At 48.6% G+C, this 16,309-nt stretch overlaps 1 protein-coding gene across 1 annotated transcript in view; it reads right to left on the bottom strand.

Annotated features, from left to right (window-relative positions):
- EPB41L1 (erythrocyte membrane protein band 4.1 like 1) overlaps positions 1-15,710 on the bottom strand; it is a gene marked incomplete at both ends in the record, with an annotated part of 49,787 nt that extends 34,077 nt beyond the window's left edge. The window contains 10 exons of the mRNA XM_084246667.1: positions 1,628-1,803; positions 2,074-2,171; positions 3,593-3,745; positions 4,295-4,382; positions 6,668-6,886; positions 9,221-9,296; positions 12,527-12,569; positions 13,146-13,250; positions 14,220-14,384; positions 15,537-15,710. Of these exons, the coding sequence (XP_084102793.1) occupies positions 1,628-1,803; positions 2,074-2,171; positions 3,593-3,745; positions 4,295-4,382; positions 6,668-6,886; positions 9,221-9,296; positions 12,527-12,569; positions 13,146-13,250; positions 14,220-14,384; positions 15,537-15,710 (1,297 nt within the window). The remainder of the gene's footprint in view (positions 1-1,627; positions 1,804-2,073; positions 2,172-3,592; positions 3,746-4,294; positions 4,383-6,667; positions 6,887-9,220; positions 9,297-12,526; positions 12,570-13,145; positions 13,251-14,219; positions 14,385-15,536) is intronic.
- Positions 15,711-16,309: the final 599 nt, after the last annotated feature.

Here is a 16,309-nt window from a genome sequence, read left to right as displayed (position 1 = left end):
AGTCCAAGCTCCCAGTCCTCCCTTGATAAGCCTCACCAAGTCTGGGCCACTCTTTACTGCCCTGCACAATCTGCGCTTCATTCAATTCCTGACATAGTAATGGAAGCTGCAGAGGAAGGTAAAGGGATAATGGATTCTGCTTTCCTTTTGCTTAAATCTCAGCTATCACTCCTATGCCCATTCAAGGAGAGTACACAGCTTTCTCAATCCCAAATGCACCCCTGCAAAACTGCATGTCCTGGGAACACAGACGGGATCTGGCCCAGGTCTCACTTTCATCCTGCAGGAAAAGTATCAGACTCTCGTGACCATCTGGGCAAACACCTCGGTATCTTTCAAAACCCTGCCCAGTTATCACCCTCTCCCAAGCCTTTTCTGTTGCCATTCTGGGCAGACTCCCTCTCTGCTCAAGGATTAATTAATTTCCACTCTCCTCCTCTGTATTCTGCACATCTACCATTGCTTGAATCACATTAAATGCTTACAAATCCATCTATCCATGAGCTTCTCAAAGAAAAGGATAAAACTTAATCTAAACCTCAGAAAAAAATTTCGAGTAGAACTACTTGCTTTGGAGGCCTGCCCTCTGTTATGGATATATCCCCAACCTGAGTCTTCTCCTCTCACCTTTAAACTGCCATTTACAAACCTAAAAGCAATAATAACTTATTGTTACAATAAACAATGACTTACAATTAGATGCAATATATTGAAGTTCTACTGTGTGAGAGGAACTGTTCTGGGTGTTGTATAGGCATTATCTTGCTCAGTTCCTCTATAACACAGCAACGTGGGTATTATTTACTTTATAGAAGAGGGAATAGAGTTGAGAGAATTAAATTACTCAAGGTCTCCCATTCATTCATTCATTCATTCATCCATTCAGATATTTATAAATGACTTCGTGTGTGGCTGAGGTTTAAACTCAGATCTGCCTAACTCTGAATCTCCCCAATGCCCCATGTGACTATGAACTTTACCCACAAATTAGTGTGCCTATCCAGAGGCAGCCCCGAGGTCCTGAGGGTGCTAATTTAGTAGCTCTGAGCCAGGCTCTGGGAATCTTCATGTTTAACAAGGTTGCACATGATTCTGACGGGTGATCTGCAAAGCGCATTTTGAGAAGCCCTGGTCAGCTTGACACAGAGGTGTGTAGAGTTGATTCTTGTTGATGTAAAAGACACCTATCAGCCCAGTGGAAATAGGGGGTGGTGGAGAGCTCCACAAGGTTTGATGTCAATCAGCCTACAGCTCATAAGGACCCAAAAATGACCAGGAACAACTCCTCAGCTTCCTCAGGTAAGGCATCACCAGCCCCACACTGCAGTCATAGTGCACCATTCTCCCCGCACAGTGACAATCTGTGAATTGCTAAGCTTCTTGGGTGCGGGGCCCAGAGAACCACATAGCAGAAGCTGGAATCCCAAAAGGGCACAACTCAGGAAGTCCCAGGAGTGGCAGTGTCACACCACAGCAGGACCCAGGCTGCAGCTGCCCAGGTACAGTGGTGCTCTCAGGCCACCACACCTGTGCTAATCAATCAGCGATGTGTCTGTGCCCTTCAGTGCTCATTTGTGGAACTTGTCGCATGCCCCCTCATCTTTCCTCACCTCAATTTGGGGCTTACCTCCATCCAGGCTGCGGGACATGGTATACCGTTTGCTCGAGGAACGCTCAAAGAAGGGTGCAGGCCGGTCGATGAGGGCACTGGCCTGGCGAGTCTGTGCCTGGGTCCTCCCACTATATCGGAACTTGGAGCCCATTACCAGGAAGCCCTTGGGTGGGGGCTCAGGGGATACCAGCCTGCAATGGATGGATGGAGGTGAGGTGGGAGATCAGACCTGAATTGCCAAGCCCGAGGCTGAACCACAACTGGCCTTTCACCCACTACCCCACCAGCTATGACATCACTAAGTGGTCTAGAAGGGGAGAGAGTTAGGAAAAGAGGAAGGGAGGCCTCTCCTCAAGTCCCTACTAGCTCCTCCTGCTGCTCTCTCCCCTCATCAAACAGACATGCACACGCACTCACGCCTCTGCCTCCTCCGCTCCCCCCCGCCCCACGGGTAGGCTCACCGGAAGAAGGTGTGGTGCTCGATGCAGACCTTCCACAGTCTCTTGGCCGACCGGTGGTTTGGGAGCTTAAAGCCAATCGTGCTCTCGAACTGCTCATACTGCCAACCAAGAAGGCTGGGTGAGAAGCAAGGTCGGCCTATTCTCACCACCAGTCCAGCCTTTTCTAAACCTCTTCTCAGGCACACGCACCTCTGGCCTGTTCATTCATTTATTTACACATTTACTAGACAAGGTAGTCAAGACCTTACTCTGTAACAGGTCCAGTGCTAAGCACAGGCACACCATGGTGACCAGAGCAGAAGATTCTTTGGGTTATGGGGGGTGGGGGCTCCAATAACATATAAGTGACCAAGATAACTTCAGATGCTGACACAGGCATGAAGGGAACAGACATGTGTGGTGTGATATGATGCAGAATACCTGGGCCAGCTCTGGGGTCATGTGGTATTTTAGAAAGCATGATCAGGGGATCTTTGAGGAGAGATCTAAAAGATGGGGAAACAGCCAGCTATGTGAGAAGGTGGGGAAAAGGAATTTCCGGCAGAAGGAACATCGAAAGTGAAGGGCTCCATGTAGGAAAGAGCTTGGTTTATTCAAGGGTCTCAGAGGCCAAAGGGGCAGGTACAGAGTGGACAGGAGCATGTGGCAGAGATAAGTAGGAGAAACAGGTGGCCACAGATGGAGTTTGGGCTAAGAACCAAGAGCTTTTGAAAGGTTAAGCCAGCAGAGGAGTGGGGATAGATTTGATGTGATCTGATGGGAGTTTTTAAGCTGTGAAAAAAATGGCCCAAAGTGACAATGGAGGCAGAGAGAACAGTGAGAAGGAGGATGTAGCATGTAGGTGAGAAATGGTGGCTGTTGGTGGCTAGTGTGGTGGAGAGGAAAGAGGCAGAGGGGCTCATATTTGTTCTAGAGGTAGAAATGAATGGACTTTTTAATAGGTAAGATGAGGAGGCTGGAAGTATACATGTTTGCATGTGTGTGCATGTACTCATGTGTCTGTGTATATCTTAGTATCTGTACACTCTAGAGTACTACCTGTGAGGAATTACATAGCTGACTCTCAGTCCGTCCTGTCAGAGGAGAAGGTCATTGGCACAGACTCCTAGGATGATGTCGATGCCCTCAGAGTCCTGTGTGGGAAGGGACTATGCAATGGCAGGCCCAGGATCCATGCCTGGGGACAGCCAGCCACCTACTCCCTCCCTGTAATCTGTTCATAGTGGGACTTTGGGGCTTGAGCCTCATCTATTCATTGAGCTATGTAACCTGAACATATGTGGTTATCTTTGTATGTATGCTTACATGTGTGGGCTGCAGGTGTGTGTGTGTGTGTGTGTGTGTGTAGGCATGTACCTAACGTGTGAAGTCTACATACAGCCCCAGCAGAAGAGGGACCTTTCCCCACCAGCACCCCATCCATGTATCCTGGATAGGAAAAATCTCAGGTCAACATGCCAGAGTCCACTCCATTCTAGACAATTCTAGTGAGGAGAAAGGGTTTGCAAACCAGGCTCACCTCCCCAGGCCGAATCTTGATATAGAAATTACTCCTTTTGTAGGAGATCTTGAGAATCTTCGGCCAGGCGAAGCGGTTGATTCTCAGCCGGTCCCGATAGATGAGCAGGCCATTGGCACAGACTCCTAGCATGATGTCTATGCCCTCAGAGTCCTGTGTAGGAAGGGACTATGGAATGGCAGGCCCAGGATCCGTGCCTGGGGGCAGCTGCCACCTGCTCCCAAAATCACTCCCTGCAATCTACTTATAATGAGACTTCCAGATCAGGGCTTGAGCCCATATTGGAATCCCCCTGACCAATTTCTCACATGGTCATTCAGTCATTCACTCATTCATTTTGTCATTTATTTACCCACTCACTCTGTCACTCAACTCACTAATTCATCCACTCTGCAAATATTTAGTGCTAGACCAAGTGCTATATGCTAGGGACACAGAAATAAATGAACGCCTATGTGTTTCTCTCATGATGCTCCCAATTTAGTGATGGCACAACAGACTCATAAATAGAATACAGGAGAAAGTGATAAAGATCATGAGGGAATAAAGGGCCATGGAGTTTTGAGGAATGAGAAATGAGAATTGAAAAGGCCTCTGATAAGAGGCAATGTAGGGTCTGGCACATCAAGTCCTCTGGCAGGCCCTTGTGGTCCATCAGAGGCACTACCCAGACACTAGGGGAACCCTGGGACCCAGTGGTACCTTGGCATGGTGCAGGTCTACTCCATACATGGAAAGCTTCTTGGCATTCTCTAGGAAGTGGATTTCTGCTTCTCCTGGGGTCATGCCCCTAAAGGAAAGAAAGTGATCACAGGTTTGCCATGGGAAAGGCTCAGACCTAAGTGCTGCTAATTGAAGAAGGCCATGATCAGAACCTGTGATAGTAGCAAGGCAAATGTTCTGGAATGGGACTGGGCCTCGCCTGGTCCTTCCCCTCTGCTTTCATGCAGGATGGTGCACCCTAGCCCCCCTATTTTTCAGTGCACACAACCCCATCTTCCACCAGAGCTCAGAGCCAGTCTTGTTCCCTAGGTAGCATTTTCGGGCTGCACCTGGAGTCAGGATTTTTGCCTCATTCTGCCACGGAGTTAAATGTGAGCCATAAATTTTGTTTCTCTGTGACTGTGAAGTCATTGTAGAAAACATTGTTCATTATAATCACCCAGGGGCTCCTAAATTATCACCTACATGAGACATTTTCTCCAGAATTTTGTATCAGAAACCACTTAATCTCCCTTGAGGTACAGGTGCACATTTTCCTTTCTGACAAGAAGACTTATGCAATTAATCAAGTTCCTTCTTTGCTTTGGCTGCAAGGAAACTATACATTGTACACTAAGTCACAGCTAAAATTTGTTGAATATTATGTACTAGTTGCTGTTCCAAATACTTTACATATATTCTCATAGCATAGTGAATCCTCATAACAACTCAATCAGGTAGATAACATTATTCCCATTTTACAGGTGAAGAAACTGTGGCACAAAGAGGTTGAATTACTTGCCTAAAGACATATAGCTATTAAGTAGTTAAGGCAGAATATGAATCCAGACAACATGGCTCCAGAGTTGGTGTTCCCAACCATTTCACCTATATGTGTCTCACCTCCTCTGGGACATACCTTCCTCTTCTCTGCTCTGTTTATCCCAGTGAGCTGCTGTGTGGGATACCTGGATACTAGATGTCCATGTATTATAAGTCAAAAGAATTATTTAATTAAAGGGATGGTCAGGTATTTCTCTAGTCCATAGTGATCTAACTGCTTTCTCTGAATTTTTATGACTCTTGCAAATCCCTAACACATTTTGCAACCTACAACAGAGATGACGAACAGAGATGCCAACACTCCCTACTCCTGAGCCAGGCACTGTTAACCAGGTATGCAGCTCTGGCATCCCACTCAATAAAATAAAACAGCAGCTGTTGCTAACCAACCAGAGTTGGTATGCAAGTCTAGGGAAGACAGATGTACCACCCCTAAACTGACATTTCATCACACCCCAGAGGCTTTCCTCCCCACAGACACACCCCCTTTGCATCTGGCCCTGGGCCACCTCTCCATATTCAGCCCCCAGGACACAAACCTCCTCATTCCCTCCATCTTCTTTATCAAGGAGAGAACATCTTTATATTCCCTCCTACATGCAGAGCACTCTACAGTTTACAATGTACTTTCACATCATTTATCATACTGGGTTCCCATAACAACCCTGGACAAAGCACTTCTAGCTGGAAAGGAACCTAGATCATTCAGTTTCAAGGGTTTCCCCCAGGGGGGCAGTACTGCCCTCACCATAGGCATTTAGAAATGGGAGAGAGGGCATTTGGGCTATTACAATGACTGAGGGAGTATTTTGGGCACTTAATGCCTGGGGCCCAAAGATGCCAAGCATCTTGCTCAATGAACTAGCCTGCTCCAAATACCAACAGTTGAGAAACACTGACAATCTAAGTGTATACATACAACTGAAAAAGGAGCTCAGACAGGTCAAATAACCCCCTACAACCACATATCCAGTTAAGCATTTTCTAACTGTTGGAACAAGGTGCTTCCCACAGCACTCAGCCATTCAACCCCTCAAATCACAGTGAACAAAACACATAGCTGACAGGCTCTGGGTCTCTAATACGTACACTTTAGCCCTCCTGGCCACCCCAGGTAGGTTTTACTAGTGCCCACATTGAACAGATGAGGAAATTGGGGGAGAGGGAAGAGGAATGACCTGCCCAAGATCCCTGGCTATTAAGTGGCAGAAGGTGAACCCACGCCATCTGAACTTTATATCAGGATCAAGACGTCAGGACACTTACCCAGGAGCACACAATAGCTATTATTATCTCCAGAGACCAAAGACAGGGGATCATACATGCCTAGAAGAGCATGTACTAAATTACTTCCATTCCCATTTGATGGAGACACAGTGGGGTAAGACATTTGCTCTCAAGACACACCTGGTTAGGGGCTGAGCCAGGTGCCACACTTATAGCACAGCATCTGGAGGCCTAGCAGGGAAGGTTTTAGTCAACCAGCAGAGGCTCTGCGGAAGGCTGGGGGTGGGGTAGGGGCCCCCTCACCGGTAGGTCTTGTGCAGTTCCATGATCCTCTCCTCCAGTTCCCGAGTCTGGTTAGGGGCGAAGCGGAGCTCACTGACATAGTTGCCCACGTGTTCCTCAGCATCATAGTCACCCAGCTCAGCCTGCACAGCGTAGGAGCCCAGCAGGGCATGCGTGACAAAGGAGCAGGGCAGCCGGCCAGTGATGATGTCTGCCCGCAGCTGCAGGCACAGGTAGTATCTGGAGATAGGGAGAGTGGGCATGGGCACAGGGCCCCACTCCCTCCCTAGATGACCCAAACACAGCTGCCCATCCATCATCAGAACCAAACTGACCAATGCTCAACTTGGAAGAAAAAGCATGTTCCCAGACCCTGGCATTCCTATGTTGGGAATTTGGGCATGACCTATGCGATGGCTTTGTACCATTCACATGTCTTTCAACATTTTTATCATTTCTAATTTTGACAGATTTCTCCTACTGTGGGAACATTTCAATTTTGAACTCATTACCAAGTTAAATAGGACTACTTTGCTGGTTTGGGCTTTTTAAAATGTCACATATATTTAATTACACAATTATTCTTAATTGTAAATTCTTAGTGGTGGAAAAAGTGTAAACTTTAGAGTTGATGCTAAATTTCCTCTTGGTGTCCATTCTCAGACAAAGGTACCCTGCTTTCCATGTGGTGTTCTAGAACTTTTTCCTCCAAGGACAGACAGAATGCACTTAGTTTTGATGCAAGGGTGTTTTAACATATAAATGGCATTAAATGCTACATCAGAATCTACAGTTTGCTTTTTCACTCCCAACTATGTGCCCTGGAGTAGTTTCGAGGTCAGCATCTGCAACTTAACTTCATTCATTTTACCTTCTGCACCCTATGCCACAGCCTGGGTGGACCTATTTGCCCATATTTTCTCAGAACTTTTTTATTTTGCCTCCAGCTCTGAGTGAATTGTCTGAAAACAAATTGGTTTAAAGGAAATATTTCCAATCACTAGGCCATGATTTTTTATAACTTTTATGCACACTTGGCTGGTTTTACAATTTTTAGAACCATTTTAAACCATGTTTTATTGCTTTTGCAGTTGCTGTGTATTAAAAAACAAGTTTCAGTTCATTCTCAGTCATTGATGCCTCCTTGGAGCCCATTTTGCTATGTTTCACCATTTTTTTCAATTGCCAGTTTCTTTTCCTTTTAAGTGGCATTCACTCAGAAAAATTTTTACTGCTCTGTGACATTATTTTGCAGTCAGAACTGAAGTTCTGCCAGGAAGTATATGCAGCCTCAGTGTGTGCTCAGGCCAAGGCACAAGCTCAGTGTCAGCAGCAACTCAAACATCACGGGCCCCAAATGTGGGCTTATGGGCATTTTGTTCAAAAGTAGAATTTGGAAATCACTGCCTAGTACTCTGACCAATCTTTCATTTCAATCAATTTGTCATTTAACCAATTTATTTTGGGCCCAAATGTTTTTGATTAAATCAACTGCTACTACCACCCAACTCTGGGTGCCCTCTGGGTGCAACTCTGGGTAAGGCTAACTTTCCTCCTGGTGCCCAGTAAGCCTGATGCCTGGGTATTAGCACAAAGAGGTGAGGCACCAGTAGGGATGGAGTGTGTGCTGATATAAAGCTCTCACTCCTCCTGGGAATGAAGTTCAGACCCTGCTGCTGCCACCCTGGCCCCAAGCTGACCTCAGGACTTGATCTAGTCCAGGGACATCTGTCTTATCTCCCAAGGCCAGCGCCAGCATTTTGATCTTGGCCTGCTGCCTGGCAAATTTTAAAGAGAGACCCAACAGGGGAGAGAGGCTGGTTTAGTAGCCCCTTCCCTGCTGCAGGAATAACTCCAAGCCCACATCTTACTGAAGGGTGCGTAGGACCCCCCCACACAGGGATAACACAGCCTCAGGATATCTTTGGAAGGGATATAAAAAGAAGGACCTCCCCTTGTTCTGGTTTCAGAGACAGGATGAGACCCATAGAAGCTCTTATCCTGAAGAATGCTTTATACTCCCTTCCTATCTTTAAGCCATGGTATCCTTGAGCCCCAAAGCACAGTAGGACTTCATGTGCAGTCCATGTTCACCCAAGAGCCTGGGCTTGCCTCCAAGGGGTTCACATGCCTCATTTGACCCCGACAGGCCTGATGTGTGCACCAAGTGCAAATTCCACATGCAAAGTTTGAATTCACTATCAACATTTTAAAATTGTGGCTTTACTCTCAAATCTCTAACTTTATCTCAACAACTGGGCCTGATTCCCACAGGCAATGACTGCCCACACTGAACTCTTTCAGATGGTGCCTGTCCTTTCAAATTCACATTGGGTCCCCTGCTCTTTACGACACCTGCCCCTCTAAAGTCAAGAGCCAGCGACCATTGGCCAACATGTATGCATCACTTTCTCTTGCACAGAGTCAGCTTTGTTTGTTGATGCTGACTGCACGATCTCAGTGGACATCTGAGCTCGCAACTGCTATCTTAAACACCCCGATGTCTCCAAGGGCCAGGTGCCCTCATCCCTAGTCACACACAACCAGCACACCTGCCGCCCATGCAACCCTTACCTTGTGATGTCTTCTGTCAGCTGAGCCGGGTCAGGGGGGTAGAACTTGACTGTGAAGGCAAAATTCCAGGGGCTGCCTGAGAGGAGAAGATGGGGAAACTATCAGAGATGTTCCAGCACCCGGTGGGTGGCCCAGATGCACCACACCAAGGGTGATTATTTAAAGCCTTCTCAAATCTATATTCTCAGAACATTCCAATCAAGAAGTCTGAAACATTATTTCCACTTGACAGATGTGACTGAGGCCCAGGTTAAGAGACTTGTGAACTAGCTATGGGATGGAAGGTAGAAAGGAAGAAAACCAATGGTGCACACCAGCCACTATGTAAATTACAAGAATCACTTCATTAAACCTCATAATAACCCAATAAGTAAGTCCTGTGATTATCCCCATTTTGCAAATGAGGATACCAAGGCACAGGCAGTGAAATGGTCAGCCTTCCAAGGTCACCCAGGCAGGAAGCAGCGATGCTAGGGTTCAGTGCCTGGCTCCAGAGCCCATGCTCTTTCCTTTAATCCAATGTCAATGCCTTCGGAGGCTAAGGGGAAGATGGGAAGTCTGGAAAATGCCACATTAAACAGGTTTCCGATCTTTGGACTTCTCAGAACCCTCACTCTGCCACTGTAAACTCCACCTCTCCAAAGGGGACATATATTCAGTAGTTTCTAAAATTTATTTGACCTACTGTACCCATTTTTCACAGGGCAGCCTGGCAGATTAATGTTCCTTGGACTACACTTTGGAAAACTCTGCCTTATACCACACTGGCTCCATATTAGAGGGCAGAAATAGATTATAAACAAGACCTTAAAAGCAAATATAATGGACTAAAAGAGACAAAGGGCATTTCACAGGATAAATGTTAAGCTCCAAATTGAGATCTGAAAAATCAATGACACATATATCGAAGGTAGAGAGAAAGAAAGAGAAAGAGGCTAAGGTCTTAGCTGGAAATAAGCTCTGCAAGTCAAGCAAAGGGATGATGACTTAAGAACGGGAGAAGGGAGGGAGTGAAGGTGGGGGGCTTGGCGAAAGGCTACAGTCAAAACCATGGTCTCATACCACCACTGGGACATTTCAGGCTCCATGCTCTAAAAAAGTCCATCAGGGTATTGCAGGTCCTGCAGGGTTAGAGGCTATGCCGTCATTGTCATCCTAGCCCAGTGCTCATTGCAGTCTTCACCAGAAGAGTTGTCAGGTCTCCAACACTACTAAGCGCCGGTCCTTTGACTTGCTAGGATCTTTACACACCTCTAGAAGAATGTGATCTTCATAATGATCCTGAGGTTGACCTTCCTTTTTATAGATGAAGATTCTAGAGGTTGTTACCTTCCTGGGGGCACTCAGCTAGTTAGTGGTAGAGAACAGGGCTTGTGACTGGTCATCAAACCTCAGAGCCCAGGTTCCTGATACAGCTGACTCCTTGGTAAAAGCAGCCTCAAGGGAAACAATCCCTGTCTCAGGAGTAATAACAGTAGTAATAAGGACAGTGGTAATGATAATAGCTAATAAGCACACTGGGCACTATGGTATACCGGCATCATGCCAGGTGTTGTATACATAGTAATTCATTTAACCCTCACAACAAGCCTAAAGCTAAATACTGTCATTACCTCCACTTTACAGATAAGAAAACTGAGGCACGGAATAATTAAATATCACAAGAAGTAGCGATGGAGTCAGGGATCAAATCTAGGTAGTCTAGTCCCATTATCTGTCTTTTCGACCAATACCCCAGAATGCCTCAGGAAAGCACCTACTTTGTGCTGGATGCTGTCCACATATCCATCATTAAATTGTCACCCCCACCTTATAAGGAAGGAATCATTAATCCTCTAGCTAAGGAGAAGCAAGAGACCAAAGAGGCGGAGAAATTGCCCCAGTTCCCTAGGCAATGAGCACCAAGATTTGGGAGGAAATATTCCCAACTCAAGCCTAGGACACAGGACTTGTGGTGCTGCCCAGAAAGCTGAGGGCCTGTCACAAAGATGAGGGGCAAAAACTGCTACATTGGGGCCCCAAAAAGGACAAGTAGGATGAATGGGTGGAATGGGATGAAGACTGAAGCAGGTTGGTCACAGAGAGAGACTGTTCACCAAGCCTGGTCTATGCTGGCTGGGCTGTGGGGATGGGGGACTAACACTCTGCTCTGGGGAGGGAGCTGAGGTCCAGTGATTCTGCTGGCTGCTTCTCTTTCCTAAGACCTTGGTCCTTATCAAAGGTTGCACACTTGGTTGCTTGTGTGTGTTGCAATATTTCAGGTATGAGAGAGACCTCCCAGCTGGGTGGGGGCTCCTGGGAGACAGCCTGAAGTCCAGGCCCAGGACCCTGTCGGTCCCAGAGGAGTATGCTCTGTCTGTGTGCCTGCCTCTTTGTCTCCAATTGATAGGAGCCTACAGGAAGAATTCCTCCAGCCCCCTCCCGCAGAGTCAGCTGGCATCCCTGGGCCCAGCTGCCTGCTGTCATGGTAACAGGCTCAGCTACAGCTTTCCAGCCCAAGGACCAGGGAGCCCAAGTACAGCCCAGGGGGAGGGGCTCCAGGAGAGGCATCTTGGCCCTTAGGCTCAGGTCTTCACCTACTGCATGTTCCCCTCACCCCTGCTCCCAGCTGAGGCCACCTACCTCCCCCTTCTGCCATCTGAATGCTGCCCCAACCCTCCCAACATGGCTTTTCTCTCTGGGCCAGAAAGGACAGGTTGTTGGCCTGCTCATCTCTCTTCACTCCGGGCCTTGAAAAAATGCAGGATGGCATTAGGAGGCCAGAGCTTGAGGCCTGGCACAGCCCACACCTCACTCTGTGACCTTGGGTAAGTAACTGCCTCTCTCTGGGCCTCAGTCACCCATCCACAAATACAGGAGATGCTCAAGATCAAGGAGGGGCCTAGCTTCCCCTGACATGTGAACTCCTATCAGTTGGCAGTGCCCTGGAATGCCACAAGGGCGAGGTCTGAGACACAAGGGTCACTGATCACTGAGGTCCACACAGCCCGGACAGGAGAGTGGTTGTTCAGGCCATCAGTTTGTCCCCTTGCCCTAAATGATCCTGCAGGTCCCTGCTAGGGCTGATATCCTGAACAGGGTTGTTATTCCCCTGCTAACTTGCTGCGTGACTCTAGACTGTCATTTTTCTCATCCAGGCCTGAGACTCCTCATCTATAAAACAGTAATTCCTAACCTGCTCCCCCAAACATTTGCCAAGCAGAGCAGATAAACTCATAAGGCTGAATGCACTTCCCAAAGTCAGAGGGCCCTCAAGGCTTGGTGCCCCAGCCCACCATTCTACTACATTCCCAGCAGGCCACTCACTCCGGATTTGCTTCTTGATTTCCTTGGAGGGGTCCAGCCAGTTCTGCAAGAGAAAATAGTTATTTAGAGGGGAGATGGGTGCAAGGAGTAAGGAGTAGAGAGGGCTAGGAGAGAGACACATCCTGAAAAGGTCTGTTCACGGCCCCTCGCAGGGAACACCTTCCCTGGCTGAGCTTCCTGGACCCATTTCCTCAGAATTGGGAAGTGAAGGAATGAGACCTGGATTCACCCAAGGACCTGGGAGCCATTATCTTGGAACTGCATTACCCTGAGACAGCGCAGTTAACAGGTGTAGTCGAACTGGCGGTAAGGAGGAAACTCAGATAGGAACTTCCCAAGTGTGGGAAGAGGTACCAGGGATAAGTGCCCCAGATCTCCCAGAAAGCCATGCCATGGCTCTCCGGATACCCATCAGGGGGTGACTTGCAGTTCCCTGAGGAGGGCCTGGGGGCAGTAAAGTGAGAACTGAGGACTGACAGAACAGAGTGAACCTTGGGGGCTCATAAAGAGAAGGTGCCTGATGGAAGCCATGGGATGTGGTGAGGATGATGGGGACTTCAGGGAAGAGGTCAGCCCCAGAGCGGGACTCCCTGCCAGCCCTGCTCCCCAGCCCAGGTACCTTCTGGCTGTCGGCATCACAGAAGGTCAGGCCAAAGTAGTCCTTCTCCAGGAGGTTGAGGTGCTCACAGACCAGGTCAAACAGAACCTGGCCCCGACCATGTTTCTAAAGAGGAGAGCAGAGGTGCCTTGAAGCTCCCAGATTCTACCCAGGACAACCTGAAAACCCCCAAAAGTCTGCCAGCATCTGGAGAGGATCTTAAGACACTTGCAACCCATCTGGCTCTGCTCTCCAAGTTCTAAGGGATCTAGATGACACTAAACACTCATCTCATCAACTGCCTTCTCCTGAGCCCAGCTGGGACCCTTCTGGACTTTAGACCTGCTTGATCTAAATTGGAGTGGAGATGGGAAGGGTGACTGATTTCACCTTCCTTAATAGAGATTAAGAGATGGAGGCTAACTCGGACCCAAGGAGTAATTAGCCAAAGTCCTTTGGACATGAAAGGAAGAGGAAAAACACCTGAAATCTGAGGGCCATGGGCAGGGAGAAGGGAAGGTCTGGGACCCAGGGTAACCACGTTACTCTCCCTCCAGGGCCCCTCTCCTTATACTAAGTCCACATGAAATCCCGGGCAGCACACCTGGAGCACCACCTCCTGCCCAGCTTCCCTATGCCCAGGAGACATACTTAACTTACACGGAACCCTCAACCGGCCAGCTTGTCCTCTAGACTAGAGATGGTGCCCTAGACTGGAGGGGCAGTCTAATAAATACATACAAATGATTCTAGTTTAAACATCATCCTCTGCTAGGTGAGAGTGAAGAGCCCTGTTCCTGAGCCATGGATCAGCCCTTAGAAGGTGGCTCCTTGCCAAAGCACAGCCACCCTGAGAAACCTGTTCCTGGCGCCAGCCCTGTGCCCTGTCTAATTCTATTGGCAATCATTACAGCCCTCTCCAGGCCTCAGTGCCACCATCTGCACAAAGGAGGGCAGGCCAGGCCATCTCTCCGGGACACTGCTGCCAGTCCAGAACTCCGTGGATGCCCTCTGGTGTGACCCAGGCTAAGTGCACACTGCAGCCTGTCCTGGCCAGCAACTGGGGATGGGGCATGAGCCAAGGGTGCATCCTACCTCCACCTCACACTCATACTCAGAGGCATCGAGCAGAGTGACTCGGCAGATGGCACTCTTGTATTTCTTGGCAATCTTCTGGGGTGATTTCTGGGCCTTGCTGGGCGTGGTCCTCTCCGACAGGCCATCGGCCTCACTGTAATCCTTCTCTTCCATGTCTAGGCTCTGCAGGTACAACCAAGGGGAAAGTTTGATCAGTTACCTTAAAATCATAGCCTTTTATGTGATTGCAGTTAAGGAGGCAGCTGGGGCTAAGATGGATCCTAAAATGAGAGTCACCGTCCTCAAGACCCCGGGGAAAGGGGCCTCCCTGGTGGCACAAGGGGTTAAGTCACAGCACTATAAAGCTATCCATAGCCACTGCAGCATGAGTTTGATCCCCAGCCTGGGAGCTACCCACATGGCACAGCAGACCCCTCCTGTATCGCCTGATGCTTCCCTCAGCAGATCTATTTCAGTAGATCCACCTGTTCTGCTCCCTACTCTGTTTCTGGTGAATCCTCGCCCCCCTCACACCTCTGGCATGTACCCCAGTTCTTATATGTATAAATAAATAAATTTAAAAAAAAAGTCCCCCAGGATGATAGGACCTATGATGGGTATATAGAAGAAGAATTAGAGCTTCCCTGTGCAATGGGGTAGGCTCATGTGAGGGGGCCACTTATTCTCCACAGGCTGTTGCTGCCAGCAGGAGCACCCCACAAAACCAAACCCAGAGGTCAGAGATATGCTACCTCCCTAGAACAATCCATATGGTCTCGCTCTGTCACTGATTTAGTCATTAAGCTGTGGACTGATCCAATGGAGGGAGAGGTTAGAGCCCCGTCCACTAGCCAAACCCTGCCACGGACACCCTCAGTGACCTTGGCCAAGTCCCTGTCCTCTCAGGGCCTGTCATAAGTTGGCGGAGGCATGAATTCGAAAGCTAGATGATTCCCTACATCCCTTGTCACTTTGATGAATTTCACTCTGGCATCACCTAGGGTCTGACAAGCTAGAACAAATAGGCTCAGGGTTAGGAAAATAAGGTTGAAAGAGCAGGAGTTTCCAAAATCAGATCTAGGTTTAACTTCTACCTTGGTTACTCTATGGGAATGTGACTTTGGGGCATATTTCATCCACTGAGCCTCAGTTTCCCCAAATGTAAAATGGGGGGAATGAATAGCTACTCTTTCTGGTTCAGGAGATAATTAAACATAAAAATGAACACAATGTTCCCAGCACAATGCTCACATGTAAGGGGTCAGTAATAAATTCCTTTTCTTCTTTCCTCCCTGGAGGGCTATCTGGACAGGGAGGGGAGGTTCAGGCGCACACCTGTTCAGCAGGCCGAGTGTCCTGCTGGTGCGGATGCTTCTCATTGGAGTTGGCCTCCAGGTGGCCGTGGCCCACAGGGGTCACAGGGGTGGTTGCAGAGGCTGCCTCAGGCTGCTGCGGGGCCTCCTCCTGAGCCTTCTTCACCTCAGAATCAGGGCCTGTCTCTGTTGTCATGGTGACCAGCACGCCTGCATTGACATAGAAGAAGAGCAGATGATGGGGAGAAGGGCAGGGCAGCGATGGTGTGACAGAACAGAGCAAGAGGAACCACACGTGGAGAGAGACAGATGGAGATAAATGGACAAAGAGCCACAGAGAGAAGGAAGGAAGGAGGAGAGACAGAGGTAGTGGGGATCGGTAGTGGAGAGAGTCATGAGAAGTAACGGGTTACGGCAGCAACTGAGGTCACAGACCCCCTCCAACCCTCAGTCCACATAGCTCCTCCTGGACACCAATATCTTAGCCCAAATCAGGAATCTGGGCCCTTCATGGGGACACTGAGTCTTTCCAGGGAGCCCCACTCCACCAAGCTCACCAGAAACAGTCAGCGATCACTTCCAGGCAGGACCTCAACTAGCCAGCACCTGGCACTCCAGCCTCTCAGTAAGTGCTGGATAAACTGAGCTCAACCCAAAGTGCCCTGAGCTCCAGGCCTGTGCAGCAGAGACTGTGGGCAAGGCTGTTCATCCCCAGTCTCAATAATTCCTGCCCTGCTGACTTCACAGGGATAGTCTCAGAATGGATCCAAAAGGAGAAGACAGAAAGTCACTCTT

Source organism: Talpa europaea (assembly GCF_964194135.1).
Source record: "Talpa europaea genome assembly, chromosome: 11".
NCBI classification, from domain to species: Eukaryota; Metazoa; Chordata; class Mammalia; order Eulipotyphla; family Talpidae; genus Talpa; species Talpa europaea.
This window is presented reverse-complemented; position numbering and strand designations above follow the sequence as displayed.